Here is a 16,145-nt window from a genome sequence, read left to right as displayed (position 1 = left end):
ATTGGCTCTCTCCTCTGTGTTGTGTTTATCGAGTAGCTGCAGCCGGAAGCTAAGCTGGGCTGGCCCATGGCAGTTTGCGTATCAGCCCTGACCAAGTGGGAAAGAGAAGAGCTTTGGGCTAGTAAACCCACATGGGTTTGCCAGGCGGGGGATGGACCCTCACAGAACATGTGCTCTTGTTAGCTTTGCGAGAGGCAGCCCAGCCTAGTGGTCAGATCACAGGCGTGAACGCCAGGAGCTCCTGAGTTCTCATCGCTGCCACTGACTCATTGTGTGGCCTTGTCCACTCCCTTAGGCTTCAGTCGTGCCCCAGCTGGAACAAATCCGGGGGCCAGCAGGGGTAGCGACAAGCCCCCCAGGCTGAAGTGGGAGGGTGGCAGGTACCCATGACAGTGTGTGTAGGGCAGCCTTGGAGTGTTTTCTCTGCAGTGCTTTTACCCTCCGCCAGCCGCGGGCGTGAGGCTCTGCCGAGAGGCCAAACGGAGCCTGCCAAGGCAGCCTGGCTTTGGTTGGGGCTGGCGCCATGTCGGCAGGGGACGGTGGAGCCCGTTGGAGAGCCATAGGGCTCCTGGGTAACAGCAGGGGAGCCGGAGGCCTAGTGTGCCTGCCCTCGCTGGGCTGCAGAGGGGGGACACGGAGCAGTAGCTCGGCCTGGCTGCATGCTCCACGGGGGCTCCTAGCCATGCTGCACCACACTGCTTGGCCCTTCTGAGTCGGGTCTGCAGCTTGAGCTGCGTCTACACTGCACCACGGACCCGAATCACAGCGGGACGGGGGCTCCGCCAGGCCCTTCTGGGGCTTGCCCCCAGATAGGCTGAGTTGCCTGGGGACTGAAGCGGGGGAGGATGGGGCGTAGGCCCAAAGAGGGGCATCATTGTGGCAAACGGTGCCTGGGCCGACCAAGCGGGCCACCCTAGACCAGAACCGGAATCGGATTCCAGGCAGAGCGCAGTGTAGACACAGGGGGTGGTGCCCTGCGGACGCTGGGCTCTGCTGACCCCTGGTGGCTGAAGTAGGGACCACGCCAGCTTGGGTGGGCTCTTTTCATCCCCAGGTGGTCCCAAAGGCTCTGGATGGCGGGAGCTACACACTAGCCTCCCCCCCCCCCCCCCCGGCCCAGCTGGTGTGCTCGTTTGCAAACTCGGGCCCGTCTTTTGGTGCCTCGAGGGGAGCTGAGCCTGGGAACATCCGGCTCCTGCCGCTCCCTGGGGAATCTAAATTCCCTGGGTTTCGTTTTCTCGCCCTCTCGCCCAGGCTGCAGGGGCAGGGCCGGGTTTCACAATGCCCTGGCCTCTCTGCTTGTCATACGTGGGTTTCAGGGCAGCTCCCGGCCGTGGGGAGGGTTTGGGGGAGCGGGAGGCGGCGCTCCGGGTGCTGCCCCACAGAAACGGCGCCCCCCCCCCCCAGCTGTGCACTCAGCGACCTTTGCTTTCACGCAACCCTCCTCCCCCCCAAGCACTGCAGGCCCTGTGCCATGAGCTGTGCAGTGTCTGCAGGCCGGTGGTCCTCTCCTCAGGGCTGGCGGTGGCGGGAGCGCCCTTGCCAGAGGTCGCCGTGGCGGCGCCTCCCCGGCAGCGTTATTTCGGAATAGCAAAGGGCGCGTCGACACAGCCGGCTGTTATTTCGCAGTCGTGGCGCGCCGGAGGACGTCTTCCGCCGACTCCCGTGACCCCCGTTTGCCGAGGGGTAAGGGCAGTCGGGGGACGCTCTGCCTTCGCCCGCCTGCCGTGGAGATGGCGCCAAATGCCGAGCGACGCTCGTGCCACGGCTGCTGCGCAATTGTCGGCGCTGACGTTGCGCCGCTGAATTCGAGCTTAGCCCTGCTGGGGAGACGTGCCCTGAGTGGGCTCCGCCCAGTCCTCTTCCCCTTCCCAGCACGTCCCTCGCTTCCTCGGGGGCCTGCTTAGCAACCGGGTGCTAGGCCCACAGGGTCCCTGCTGACCCCGACACCTCACTGACACTCCCCCGTTCCCCTCACACACCAGCGCCAGGGCAGGGGGGGCGGCGAGTAGATTTTTGTGGGGGCAGCGATTTACTGAGCCAGCTGGGGAGGGGGCGCACGTGGCCGTGTGTGGAGCTGCTGCCTCCCTCCATCAGGCAGAACCTGACTCTGGGCCGTGCCGCTCGGGGCTTCTTGCCCCACAGTGGGGAACCGGTGCTGGTGCTCCAGTCCTGCAGGGAGAGATGGGGGGGGGGACTGGAGCGCCAGCATGGGCCCCCCAGTGCTGTGGCGGAGCCCTGAGCCTCAGGGGCTGGCGTCTGGCAAGCCAGGGGCTGGCTCCAGCCCCCCAGGCCTTAGGTTCCCCACCCCTGCTCTAAAGGGTCTATGCTGGCTGCCCGGGCTAGCAGGAGCGGCGCTTGGTTTCCTCAAGGCTTGGCTTCGGCAGCACTCCGGCGCTCCTGGGTCACGGAGCCACGAGGAGAGCGGCCTGCACCAGCGAACGGCGGCTCCCGGCGCTCAGCTCCGGCGCCGTAAGCCAGGCTGGACCACGCGCCTTCCTGCCACTGGCCACCACCACGCCCGAGCAACGCCGCTACTTAGTCCTCCCCGGTAGCAGGCCCTGCAGCGAACTGCCGGGCTCCTCCCTCCGCTCCTTGCCCTGGATCACAACGTCCCGGGCCACTAATTCCCCAAGGCTCCCAATCCGCCCTGCTTCGCCGCAGAGTGACGATGGCAGGACCTGCTTGGCTCTCGGCTAGCCCATGCTCCACTGACCCAGCCCTCCCACCGGTGTGCCCTCCAGCCTCTGCCCATCCCCCTCACAGCAGAGTAGCACACCTCCCCGGGGGGTAGGAGACCGGCTGGATGGGTGGTGGGTATGTCTGGGGAGCTGGCGGATCCATCCTGAGGGCGGAGGCACAGCTGAGGAGGGTGGCTTGTTTGCAGAGCAGCCAGCCACAAGACACTGTTTGCACAGCCACGGGAAACCCCAGGAGTGGGAGTTCGGGGCTACGATGTGCCTGCAGCCAGCTGAAGCTTGCACACTGGCCTGTCACTGGCACAATGTTTCTCAACCCGTGGTACCTGTACCCTCGGGATACTCACGAGACATCGGGGGGGCGGATACGTCACCACAACTGCAACCACTAAGTTGTCCAGCGCTTTATTATTTTTTGTACTTTTTACACCCCAGAATTGCATCACCCGCCCGGCTACAATTAAGTTGTTTACACAAATGGGTTGCAATGGTAGAAAAAATGTTGTGTGTCTGACAACTGTAGGTACTGGGGGGGGGTGCTTATAACTGTTGTTTTAAAAGTGGTATTTTATACAAACAAGGCTGAGAAACACTGGGTCAGCAGGCAACGAGGGGAGCCCAGCTAATCTGCCCCGGGTGTAAAACAGGAGTAACTGAGCCCACGGGTGTACATCAGGCATGCCGCGACCGCAGGCACAGCAGCTGCAGCGAGATTAGACCTGGCATGGGCGGGGACTCGGGAGCGGGGTGGCTTTTCCGCCCCTGGCCAGCCAGGATAGAGGCCCGCAGAGGAAATGCAGAGGGGGCTAGCGACGCTGCTGAAAGACAGTGGCGAGGCGAGGTGGGGGAAGGTCTAGCTTTTATTGGCCCAGCACCTGCTTGGAGCCACATAGAGAGCTTCCGGGCTGCGAAAGCTGCTCCCAGCCCCCGGGGAACAGCGCTAGCCCCTCTGGAGACAAGTGGCCCATTAATACCTTCTATACAGTCTAAGGTCACAAGCAAGGTGAGGGGGGTCGCAGATGGGTGTACTGATCCAGCGTCTTTATGAGGATTTTTAGTGCCTGGCACGGGGTCGTGCAGGAGCCAGTGTGATCTCTGGGTGACAAGCGCCCGCCCGCGGGGAGAGCTGGTGTTTGCCTCTTGTGTCATTTCCCCGTGTGACGTCATCGGCGAGAGCAGGGCTTGTTTGGTTTCACCCACAGAGTTGCTACGGGCGCTGGATGAGGTACACCACATGCGACAGACGTGCGTAGGCCCCATGGCTCCGGAGAGGCGTCTCCTGGGGGGGCGCTGAGCATTGTACCAGCGGGGAGGGCTCGGCGGGTTTTGATTATTCTGGCAGGGCCTGGGGCCTTGTGAAGTTGGTCTGTGGGGAGCTTGCCTCTGATGACGATCTTGGAAAATTTGGGGGGTTGCTTGAAAGCCAGAAGGGGGGGGGTGGGTTCAGGAAAGATGTCTTGCAGACGTGGGCCCCATCGCGTATAACACTTCCCTCTGTGGGGTAGCTGGGTGACTCCTTCCATGATGTGAACTACGTGTCTGGTGGAGCATCCTGGTTTGGTGAAGGTGGCTTGACGTGGGTCGAGGTGGCCGTCACGGAGCATTCCATCTGTGCTATAAAAATAAGCGTATGAAGGTGACATCAGAGGGCGGTGCTCTAGGTGAGATACTTCATGAGCCATATCATTGGAAAGGCAATAATCTGCTGAATATGATGACCCCGTATGTGTGCATGTCGCATTCCTGTAGCTGAAGTTAGACATGTGAAGTATAAATGGGTGTCACTAATGTGGCCATGCTAAGTGAGGGCCATTAGTAGTACGCAAGGAACTTAATGGCCCACTACTCGGGACAATGATCTGTGAACAGACTTGTTCTTCCTGTAAGACTGTGAGGCGGGGCCTGCAAAGCATGTGACAGTGTCACCTGCTGCTGGAATCCATCTTAAACCATGTGCAAGTCCAGGAAGAACTGGGAAGAAATTTAAACTCAACACAATTCCTGCCTTTGCTAAAGCCTATATAAAGGCGGAAAGCCAAATAATAGGGGTGTCTGTGAGTTGTCAGCTTATCAGCCAAGCTGTCTACTAGAAACAACTGAAACGGAATGGGTGACTCAGCCGAGACTGGGAGACTTTCCAGTCTTCTCTGGTTTCATCCTAGTAGGGGGTGTTTGAGAGTTGTCCTTTGGCCTCATGAACCAAGTCATCATGGTTGAGTCTGACAACCATGTCCGCTGGTTAGATTGCTATTTAGTGGTTAGATTTCAGGCATTGTGCAACTGCCCCCTTGGTGGTGGAGAGATTGTGGGGCATGTGATGGTTTACAACGGATTTCACTGTCAATTCCCCCACCCGACGCAACTGGTGTCATGATCACCGCGTGGTTGCTTCTATTGTGGGGCCAGATGGCTCGTCTCCCTTATGACTCTTGGTGGGGACGTGAGAGCTGTGGGTGGTGTCACTTGTTGTAGAAAAATTCTTTTTGACACAGAGTCAACGGAAGAATTCTTCTAGTTCTCTACATTCGTGGGGGGTCAGATTTTGTGGTGGGGCACAAATTCAGTCTCTTGTGCAGACAGTTTAGCTCCAGATCGAAGATGCTGGGGTGTCGTGGTTACGCCTAGGGGTGGTGTTCTATGGGTCATGGCGTTTTAAACAAACAAAAGAGAGTTTTTCTTCACTCAGCACATAGTCAACCTGCGGAACTCCTCGCCAGAGGATGTTATGAAGGCCAGGATTTTAACAGAATTCAAAAAAGAACTAGATAAATTCATGGAGGTTAGGTCCCTCAATGGCTATTAGCCAGGGTGGGTAGGGATGGTGTTCCTAGCCTGTTTGACAGGGGCTGTAAATGAATGACAGGGGAGAGAATCACTTGCTCATTCCCTGTTCTGTTCACTCCCTCCGGGGCACCTGGCATTGGCCACTGTGGGCAGACAGGACACTGGATGGACCTTTGGTCTGACCCAGTCTGGCCAGTCTTATGATCCACTTCTTTGTTTTGTGGTGGGTTGATTGGCATCAGGTGGTTTTGATCCTTGTTCTGGGTTTCTTGCATGTCCAGGGAGAGTTCCTGTCGTTTCCTTCCTGTGTGTGAGACCACAGGCTGATTTCTTGTGGGAGCGGGTCTCTTTCGGGGTATGGGAGGTTCCTTGCTTTTGCAGAAGTCCTTCTGCACAGCTGGTCGGCGTATTTGGGGCTGTATGGCAGAGCCAGAGGGTTGCTAAGGGTGAGTCATTTGGGGCTGTTTTGTTTTCTGCCGTCGGAAGTCGCTGTCGCTGTTAAGTTTTGCTTCCTTGTTCTTTGTGTCGGGGAGTTGCCATTTCAGATGCAGTTGACTCGGTCATCTTGCAATGATGCTGTAGCCCTACTGGCTGCAGACAGAGAGCGAAATTCCCCAGGCTCTGGCCCACCTGAGTGAAGCACAGCGTCGAAGGCCCCGATTCTGCAACACACATGAACTCACCTTTCACTTCAAGAGTGTGACTAAGTCCGCTTGGCTTCAACACTCAGCTGATTCGGAGCTTTAGCCTGTAACCTTTTAGGGACCAGTCTCTTATTCAGCCTGTGCAAAGCCCGACACGACGGGGTCCCAAAATCAGCTGACGACTCTAATATGTTATTCTTTACACCGCTTTTTCCTGCCCCGGCCCCCCGAGATTTCTCTGCACCAACAAAGCCTCAACCCGGTAAATAATATCCAATACTTCAAACTGGCAAAAGCAACATATTTCTTCAAAAGAGGGAGGGAGGGATATAAGCCCACAGGAAAACATCAGTTCATGTTTAATAAAAAATAAATTAGATTTGCACAAAACCTCCCTAGATACAATCTTTATAATATATAGATATATAATTATATATTCTGGACATTCTGAATAGCTTTGCAGCCAACAAATGTCTATGAAATGTCTCTAATATAATGCCTTTATTTGTCAGGAGTTTCCTACCCCTGCGACCCTCTTCACCTAGCCTCATAAAATGTGGCCCTGTAATATTCTAGCTGGGGGTGTTCAGCTTGTGGTCCGGCGGCTGGCCCACGAGGCTAACGGTCAGCTAGAGAGGCTGTCTAAGGGCGGGGATGCTTTAGGTCAGCTGGGAGAGGCGTGTGTGTCTTTTTCTCCTGCAGATCCCAGGTTCAAGTCCTGCCCCTCGCTCGAGCAGACGGGTGGGGCTTACACACGGACAAGGGACGGTGATGGGACAAGGAGGGGCCTGCGGAGTCAATCGCAAGAATCCCATTGGCGTCGAGCGGGGCAGAAAGAGAGACGGAGACGCGGTTCAGCGGATGCTACTCCCCAGGCAGACGTCCACGTGACCAGGGCGGCCGGGCTGGGGGCTCTTCCGGAAGCTCTCCAGGCCCAGGGAAGGAAGTTGATGGGGTAGTGGAAGCTGGAGGGCTGGGTGTCCAAGGCAAGCTCCTAGGGGCGAGAGGGGGGGGCACATTCCTGCTGCCCAGTTGGTCCTTGGGCCCACGGTGGTTTTGTCCGCCAGGAACTGGAGTGAAAGCCCCTGCCCCCAAGCCGGGCCGGGCTCTGGAGTGGGATACGTAGCGCACGGGTCCCTTCGTGCTGTTATGGCGAGGCCGGCGCTGCGCTTTGGAGCTCTGTGAGCGTCAGGCGCCGCGGAAGTGACGGGAGCCGCCGCGTTTCCCAGCGGGAAGCCCCGAGTCCTTCTGGGGGAGGCTGGGCGGGGGCAGGGGATCTCTCGGCTCAGCCGTGGGGCCACGTGCTGATGCAGCCGCCGGGGTCCTACAGCATCGCAGCCTGCGGCAGCCCCTTCCCGTCCCCGCCGGGCCCGTTCGCAGCGCTGGTCAGCGACACGCAAGGGCCCCGATCCCGGGCAGGCCTGCCCCGGCGGGAGGGAATGGGGCACTCAGCCCCACCCAGGATCGGGCCCTGGATGGGCGCGTCGCTGGGAAGAGCTGCAGCCCGGGGATGAGCCAAGCATGCGGCTCGGCCGCGATCCTCCTTCCGATCTGTCCCAACCCTTCAGTGCTTGTCCCCTCCCTGCAGGAGGCTGGGTCGCCTCCCGGGGACGAGCCCGCGGGTCCCAGGGGCGTCCACGGGGGTTTCCAGCCCAGGTCCATGCGAGGCTTGGCCAAGCACCAGGCCCGTCCCCGCGGCGAGGGCGCGAGAGCCCAGCCCCCGTCTCTGGCCGCTCGGCGCCGCTACCGGCTCAGCGTCTCCTGGCTCCTCTCCACGGCTCGCACGCAGGAGGCGCAGCACACCAGCTTGTAGTACGAGTAGACGCAGAGCCGGGCCTGCACCACCACCGGGCAGTTGTTGTATTTATCCCGGCAGCTCTCGTCTGCAAAGAGGAGGGGAGCAGTGAGGAGCTGGGCGGGGGGTGGGGGGAGTTAACGCTCTGGGGAAGCCCCGTCTGGTCCCACCCCCCAGCCCTCGGCCCCCGGCTCGGCCCCCACGGAGCCGCTGTCGCCCTCCAAGGGGCGGGGGCAGAGCAGGAAGTAACATCCACTGTACAGAGGGGGAAACTGAGGCACGGAGCGGCACAGTGACAGCGCTGAGCATGGGAGCCAGGAGTCCTGGCTCTCACCACTAGCCTGCTGCACTCCTTCCTCAGTCCTGGTTGCCAGTCCTGTGCTCACAGCCGTTGCCCCCCAGCTGGGGGGAATCTCCTAGGTACAAAGCTGGGAGGGGCTCCCCCTCACTCTAGGAGGCTGTCCCTGTGCGTGCACCCCTTCCCGTGGTAGCCTCCCCCCTGCCCCGGCTGCCTGTGGCTGCTCCCAGCTCGGGGCACCGCGGCGACGAGGCCCACGGCCGGAGCCAGGCAGTTGGGGTCCCTTACCCAGCTCGGGGGTGCAGGGCTGGGTATTGCAGGCGCGTTTCTTGACGGGCTTGAGGTCCGGCGGGCAGAGGTGGCTGAAGGTTTTGTTCTGGGTCAGGCACTGCACCTCCCGCACCTGGACTCCGCCCACACACGACTTGGAACACTGTGGGGCCGAAAGGGGGTTAGCAGCACGACCCATGGTCCCCCAGAACCGCTCTGCAGACCGAGGACGGGGGCCTGGCTTCGCCCCGAGCAGGGAGGCAGCCACCGCTGAGGCAGAGCCGGGCAGTGGCAAGAGCGCAGCAGGCAAAGGCGGAAGGAAGCCAGTGTGCCCCGTGCCAGAGCCGGCCAGGCCCCCTCCCTCCCCAAGCCGCTGCCATGGTCGGTCCGTTCCTCCTCCTCTGCCCCCCACCCCACCCCGTGGCCTTGGGCCCGGATGGCCATGGCTGGAAGGGCAAGACCCCAGTCCTGGTGGGCCCACGCCAGCACCCACAGCCTCTGGGTGGCCACAGCGCACCCAGAATCCAGCCCTGGTGCTCAGGCGGCTGGGAAGTGCAGTCGCCGCCCCCACCAGTGCCGGGGATCCACCAGCCACGCCAGCCCTGGGCATCTGGCAGCTGGGTAGCATGGGGGCTGCATTGCCAGCCCTGAGCCCCCCCTCCAATCCCCTGCCCTGAGCCCCCCCCACCTTCCACCCTGACTCCTGCACCCCCACATCCCTCACACCCCTGCCCCACCCCCTGCTCTGAGGCCCCCTCTCCCTAATCCCCTGCCCTTAGCTCCCCCCACACTCCATCCCACTGTTACATTTCTTACAGGTACTATCATATCTCCCCCCCCCAAAAAGAGCCTGCCCTGAGCCAAGGGGGGGGGGGGGGGAATTGTGCTACGACAGTACCTCTAAGGGGTTTAAGTTACTTTCACTGCAATGCTGCACGGGGCTGAACCGCCCAGCACTGGGATGCGGCCACCTCTGGGGCGAAGCACGGCAGCTGGCTACAGCCACTCAGCTCCGCTGCGCAGGGACCTCGCAGCGCTGAAATGGGCGGGGCGCAGCCGCTGTCGGGCAGCGGTTTAAGACAGGCCGTGAAGTTGGGCCCTGCTGCGGGGGCAGGGAACAACCTGACCTGGCCTGGACCTGAGGGGTTTGGTGCACGCTGGGATCTATTACACCATGCTGGCCGACTCCCGGAGTGATGCTGAGTCCCCGATTTCCCCCACTACCCTGCGGGAGAGGTTGCCTCTCAACCATTTGAACTCTCGTTACACTGAGCCAAACCTGCAAGGCCTGGCAAAATGGACAATCAGATTGCCATGGCCACAGGGCATGTTCTGCACTGCCCTCTAGTGGACGGAATCTGAATGGTTCAGCCGCATGTCATAGCCCCTATATGCCTCCCCGCTGAAGGGGAGTCTCCCTAGGCTCAGCTGGCAGGGGCCCGGGTTGGGAGTGGGCGGATCTGGGTTCGCCCCATGGAAGCCAAGTCTGCGCAGGGAGGGGCCTGGCCAGGCTAGTCAGGGGGTTTGCAGGGTCTTACCGCGCTCCAGGAGGTGGAGAACCAGCGAGCATCACAGGCAGTGCCGGTGCAGGGCTGCAGGGAGGGCGGCTTCTCCCGGGGGGCACACTCCGAGGCCTCCGTCACGTTGAACTCCGAGCCCAGCTTGCTGACGCAGATCACGTCCCGCCGTTGGGTGCCGGTGCCACAGTCTGCCGAGCACTGAGGGGCGGAGGGGGGGCGAGGAGGGCAGGGGGCTCAGTCTGGGGGGGGTGCTCAGAGCAGGGCGCCTGCCAGCTACCCACCCACATGGCACAACCCACATCCAGCGCTTCCCCAGACTGCCCGTCATTCGGGTGGGCCCGAGCTGCACCTGGCAGGCTGATCGCAGGGAGGCCGATGTCTCTGGCTCCCTGGCGCCTAGCGAAGCACCCGATGTGCCGTGTGCATCCTGATCTTGGTGTGTCCCTTCCTGCACATCCCCAATGTATCGGTGTCCCCGCCCTGCAGGCTGCCGCCATCATCTGGGCACCCAGCTCTGCCTGCGGCGTCGGCTGCTGAGCGGCACAGGCCGGATCGAACACACGTGGCCACTTTGTGTGGCACTACGATTCCACGGCATGGGGATCGTGGTGCGTGGGCTGGAGAGAGGCCGGCGGCCAGGCCTGTCTCAGAGGGGCGTGGGCTCTGCTGAGCTGGCATTTGAGGGGGAAACGGTCTTCAAGCCGCAGGGGGTAGATACAGAAACCCCAAAGACGTGAGGAAAAGCAGCAGGGACCATCCCTCCACGTGGACTCTGTCTAACTGGGGTGGGGAACTTCAGGCCCGGGGGCCGGATGTGGACCTTGTCTTGCCTGGATCCGACCCCTGGGGCTCAGGGCTCGTCCCCCAGCACTGGGGAGCCTGCACTGTGCTCCAGCCCCCCCGCTGCCTCCTCACAGGGCTGGAGCGCACAAAATCTACCAGCCTGGACCCCCCTCGGCTCTGGCGTGCGAGGGGAATATGGGGAGAGTTTCTCTCCTCCTCAGCCGGGGCCACGTCAGTGAGGGGTTTTCTTCTGGCGTCTTACTTGTGTGCGGCCCCCGACTGATTTTTCTGGGGCTCAGTGGCCCCCGGCCCGAAAAAGGTTCCCCTCCCCCCAGAGAGCAGGGATGGGAAAGGTTAACGGGTAAGCACAGCGTCACCTGTCCAGGAGCCTCAGTCCGCAGCAATGGAACTGAGTCAAGGGGACTGTACGTCCTGAGTCCCAGCTGGTAGTGTTTGCCCCGGGCGCTGTAAAACGGCGACACCCCGTCCCCTTTGCCACGGCTCCCTCCCAGCTCTCTCTGCCCCAAAGGAAGGGACAACGGAAGCACCGCTGAAGTGGGAAGGGGCCTGGGTTAGACGTGTGGGGAACCCTGGCCCCGAACTGCACTGAGGTTGAGTCAGGCCCCAGCTGCGTTTTCTCTTTACTTTCCTCGGAGCTATTTCTGACTTTTATGCCTCACGACCTGTAGTCACGTATAACGGGGGTGGGGACCCTGCGGCCCGAGGGCCACGCGTGGCCCAGCGGGGTTTTGTATGTGGCCCGTGTGACATCTGGTTAGTTTTATTCCCTACCGGCGTTACTTAAGTGACAGGCGCTTAGAGCAAACGCACCGGCGGGGCAGGCGGATTGCACCCCGCACTGATAGTGAGCACCGCACGCACGCTCTGCAGCCAATCACAGCGTGGCTGGGGCTCAGTCAGCACCGCCCACACGGGTGTGCACACAGAGCATTGCTTTCTGTGCACGGCACACGTGTGGGCACACACACAGAGCACTGCTTGCTGTTCATGGCACACATGTGCACACACAGAGCGTTGCTTTCTGTGCATGGCACACGCGTGGGCACACACACAGAGTGTTGCTTTCTGTGCACGGCACACACGTGGGCGCACACACAGAGCACTGCTTGCTGTTCATGGCACACGTGTGGGCACACACACAGAGCACTGCTTGCTGTTCATGGCACACGTGTGCACACACAGAGCGTTGCTTTCTGTGCACGGCACACGCATGAGCGCACACACAGAGCGTTGCTTTCTGTGCACGGCACACGCGTGGGCACACACACAGAGCACTGCTTGCTGTGCACGGCACACGCGTGGGCGCACACACAGAGCACTGCTTGCTGTGCACGGCACACGCATGGGCGCACACACAGAGCGTTGCTTTCTGTGCACGGCACACGCGTGGGCACACACACAGAGCACTGCTTGCTGTGCACGGCACACGCGTGGGCGCACACACAGAGCACTGCTTGCTGTGCACGGCACACGCGTGGGCGCACACACAGAGCACTGCTCGCTGTGCACGGCACACGCGTGGGCACACACACAGAGCACTGCTCGCTGTGCACGGCACACGCGTGGGCGCACACACAGAGCACTGCTTGCTGTGCACGGCACACGCGTGGGCGCACACACAGAGCACTGCTTGCTGTGCACGGCACACGCGTGGGCGCACACACAGAGCACTGCTTGCTGTGCACGGCACACGCGTGGGCGCACACATACCCCACACGGAGCACAAACAATCCCAGGAAGCTGCTAAGCGTTCCAGGCCTAGCCCCGCGTGCAGGACGCCTCCCACCCAGCCCGGCCGGGATTCCCCGCCCCCCCTCACCTGGCTCCAGGGCCCCGTGTACCACTTGACGGTGCGCTGGCAGGGCCCGCTGTTGCAGGCCCGCATGTCGGCCGGCTTGGTGCCCGCGCAGGTCTCCTCCGCCTGCCCGTTGGCGTAGCTGGACAGACAGACCACGGAGCGGCGCTGGATCCCCGTTCCACACTCCACCGAACACTGGGGCCGCCGGGAGAGAGACTCCATCAAGGAACCCGGCCAGGGGCTGAGAAGCCCCCTCGCCCGCCGGCTCAGGACTCCTGGGGGCTGGGGCTACCTAGCCTGGCATGGCTCAGGTGCCCCGCTCCAGCCCCACGGCCCTGCGCTCACCATCCATCCCCCAGCAGATTCATCCCGCCGGGCTCCCGCCTTGGGACGCTAGAGGGCAGCACCGCCCAGCATTGGGGAAAGCCACAGGCACCGTCTGCACCCAGCCCCTCCTGGCCCCCGCCCCAGGGGCGCAGCAGCCCAGCGCCCCCTATGGGAAACCCACTGCCCCTCCCCGGGTGGAGCTGGGGGCGGGGCAGGGTCACCGTGGTGCCAGCCGTGTTTCTGCAGAGACCTGGGTACCAAGGGCTTGGGGTCACAGGAGAAACGAGTTTCCTGGGACTCGGCCTTGTCCCTAGCGGAAGGGAAGTCTGGCGTGGCTGGGCTGGTAGGGGCGGAGGGGCAGGAGTGAGGGGCACTGGCAGAGTTGGAGGGGCAGGGGCTGCAGGGCTGGGGGGCAGGTCTGGGGGGCAGGGCTGGGGGTAGGGGCTGCAGAACTGGGGGGCAGGGCTGGGGGGCAGGGGCTGCAGGGCTGGGGGGCAGGGCTGGGGGCAGGGGCTGCAGAACTGGGGGGCAGGGCTGGGGGGCAGGGCTGGGGGCAGGGGCTGCAGAATTGGGGGGCAGGGGCTGCAGGGCTGGGGGTAGGGCTGGGGGCAGGGGCTGCAGGGCTGGGGGGCAGGGGCTGCAGGGCTGGGGGGCAGGGCTGGGGGCAGGGGCTGCAGAACTGGGTGGCAGGGGCTGCAGGGCTGGGGGGCAGGGCTGGGGGCAGGGGCTGCAGAACTGGGGGGCAGGGGCTGCAGGGCTGGGGGTAGGGCTGGGGGGCAGGGCTGGGGGGCAGGGGCTGCAGGGCTGGGGGGCAGGGCTAGGGGGCAGGGCTGGGGAGCAGGGGGGCAGGGCTAGAGGCAGGGACTGCAGGGCTGGGGGGCAGGGCTGGGGGGCAGGGGCTGCAGGGCTGGGGGGCAGGGCTAGAGGCAGGGACTGCAGGGCTGGGGGGCAGGGCTGGGGGGCAGAGCTAGAGGCAGGGGCTGCAGGGCTGGGGGGCAGGGCTGGGGGGCAGGGCTGGGGGGCAGGGCTGGAGAGGCAGGGGCTGCAGAGCTGGGGGGCAGAGCTAGAGGCAGGGGCTGCAGGGCTGGGGGGCAGGGCTGGGGGGCAGGGCTGGGGGGCAGGGCTGGGGGGCAGGGCTGGGGGGCAGGGGTAGAGGCAGGGGCTGCAGGGCTGGGGGGCAGGGCTGGGGGCACGAACCGTGTTGCTCCAGTCGCTGTGGAACCAGCTGCGCACGCAGGGCCCCATGTCGCAGGCCTCGCTGGCCGGGGGCCGGTGGCTGCCGTTGCACTCGCCATCGCTCAGCAGGTCGCCGTGGTTACTGATGCAGCGGACGTGGCGGGTCCGGTGGCCCAGGCCGCAGAGCACCGAGCACTGGGGGGGGGGGGGAGGAGTCACCGTGGAGACTGGGGTCCCCACCACGCCTCCCTGCCCCCCACAGAGTCCTGGGGCTCCCCTCCCCCAGAGACCCCCCAGGACCATCGACCCTGCCCCCCATCCCACCACCTCCAGCCCCCCCCCGCTCCTCCCCAGCCACAGACGCATCTGTGCCACTCTCCTCTCCTGATACTCGCTGGGGGGGGGGGATCCCCCCTCCCACATTCGAGCCCCATCCACAGCCTGAAGCTGGGGGGCCGACCCCCCCACGCGCCCCGGCCCGAGCCCAGCCGTGCGTACCGTGCTCCAGTTGGTGCGCACCTCCCAGTGGCTGCAGAGGCGGAGCTGGCAGGGGCTGCGTGGGGCTGGGCCGCTCCAGCGTCCCGCAGTGCTGCGGGTGCACCGTGGTGCTGCGGTTGGGCGTAGATCTGGCGGCACAGGACCTGGCGGTGCTGGGTGCCCGGCCCACAGGACTTGCTGCAGGCCGACCACTCGCCCACGTCCCAGCTGCGGCCAGAGAGCCAGCGTCAGCCCGGGCTGGGCACCAGGCCATCCGGGCTGCAGGCCCTGCCCTGCACGCGCCCGGGGGCTCCCATGGGGACCACAGCCCTGGGGGGACCCGCACTCACCACAGCCCTGGGGGGACCCGCACTCACCACAGCCCTGGGGGGATCCGCACTCACCACAGCCCTGGGGGACCCGCACTCACCACAGCCCTGGGGGGACCCGCACTCACCACAGCCCTGGGGGGATCCGCACTCACCACAGCCCTGGGGGACCCGCACTCACCACAGCCCCGGTGGGATCCGCACTCACCACAGCCCCGGGGTGACCCGCACTCACCACAGCCCTGGGGGGACCCGCACTCACCACAGCCCTGGGGGGATCCGCACTCACCACAGCCCTGGGGGGACCCGCACTCACCACAGCCCTGGGGGGATCCGCACTCACCACAGCCCTGGGGGACCCGCACTCACCACAGCCCTGGGGGGATCCGCACTCACCACAGCCCTGGGGGGATCCGCACTCACCACAGCCCCGGGGGACCCGCACTCACCACAGCCCTGGGGGGACCCGCACTCACCACAGCCCTGGGGGGATCCACACTCACCACAGCCCTGGGGGACCCGCACTCACCACAGCCCCGGTGGGATCCGCACTCACCACAGCCCCGGGTGACCCGCACTCACCACAGCCCCGGTGGGATCCGCACTCACCACAGCCCCGGGGTGACCCGCACTCACCACAGCCCTGGGGGGACCCGCACTCACCACAGCCCTGGGGGGACCCGCACTCACCACAGCCCTGGGGGGACCCGCACTCACCACAGCCCCGGGGGGACCCGCACTCACCACAGCCCTGGGGGGACCCGCACTCACCACAGCCCTGGGGGGACCCGCACTCACCACAGCCCTGGGGGGACCCGCACTCACCACAGCCCGGGGGGACCCGCACTCACCACAGCCCTGGGGGGACCCGCACTCACCACAGCCCTGGGGGACCGGCACTCACCACAGCCCTGGGGGGATCCGCACTCACCACAGCCCTGGGGGACCCGCACTCACCACAGCCCTGGGGGGACCCGCACTCACCACAGCCCTGGGGGACCCGCACTCACCACAGCCCTGGGGGACCCGCACTCACCTCAGCCCTGGGGGGACCCGCACTCACCACAGCCCCGGGGGACCCGCACTCACCACAGCCCTGGGGGACCCGCACTCACCACAGCCCCAGGGGACCCGCACTCACCACAGCCCTGGGGGGACCCGCACTCACCACAGCCCCGGGGGACCCGCACTCACCACAGCCCCGGGGGGACCCGCACTCACCAC

The 16,145-nt window shown here is 64.0% G+C and overlaps 1 protein-coding gene across 1 annotated transcript in view; it reads right to left on the bottom strand.

Moving 5' to 3' along the window:
* Positions 1-6,462: 6,462 nt before the first annotated feature.
* Positions 6,463-16,145, bottom strand: part of ADAMTSL4 (ADAMTS like 4) — a 68,197-nt gene continuing 58,514 nt past the window's right edge. Inside the window, 8 exon segments of the mRNA XM_075907409.1 lie at positions 6,463-8,010; positions 8,509-8,653; positions 10,029-10,208; positions 12,634-12,807; positions 14,137-14,310; positions 14,614-14,667; positions 14,669-14,731; positions 14,733-14,820. Of these exon segments, the coding sequence (XP_075763524.1) occupies positions 7,871-8,010; positions 8,509-8,653; positions 10,029-10,208; positions 12,634-12,807; positions 14,137-14,310; positions 14,614-14,667; positions 14,669-14,731; positions 14,733-14,820 (1,018 nt within the window). The 3' untranslated portion in view covers positions 6,463-7,870.

Source organism: Pelodiscus sinensis, chromosome 24 (genome assembly GCF_049634645.1).
Source record: "Pelodiscus sinensis isolate JC-2024 chromosome 24, ASM4963464v1, whole genome shotgun sequence".
In the NCBI taxonomy this organism is placed as follows: domain Eukaryota; kingdom Metazoa; phylum Chordata; order Testudines; family Trionychidae; genus Pelodiscus; species Pelodiscus sinensis.
The sequence above is the reverse complement of the archived record's forward strand: the minus strand, read 5'-3'. Positions and strand labels throughout refer to the sequence as shown.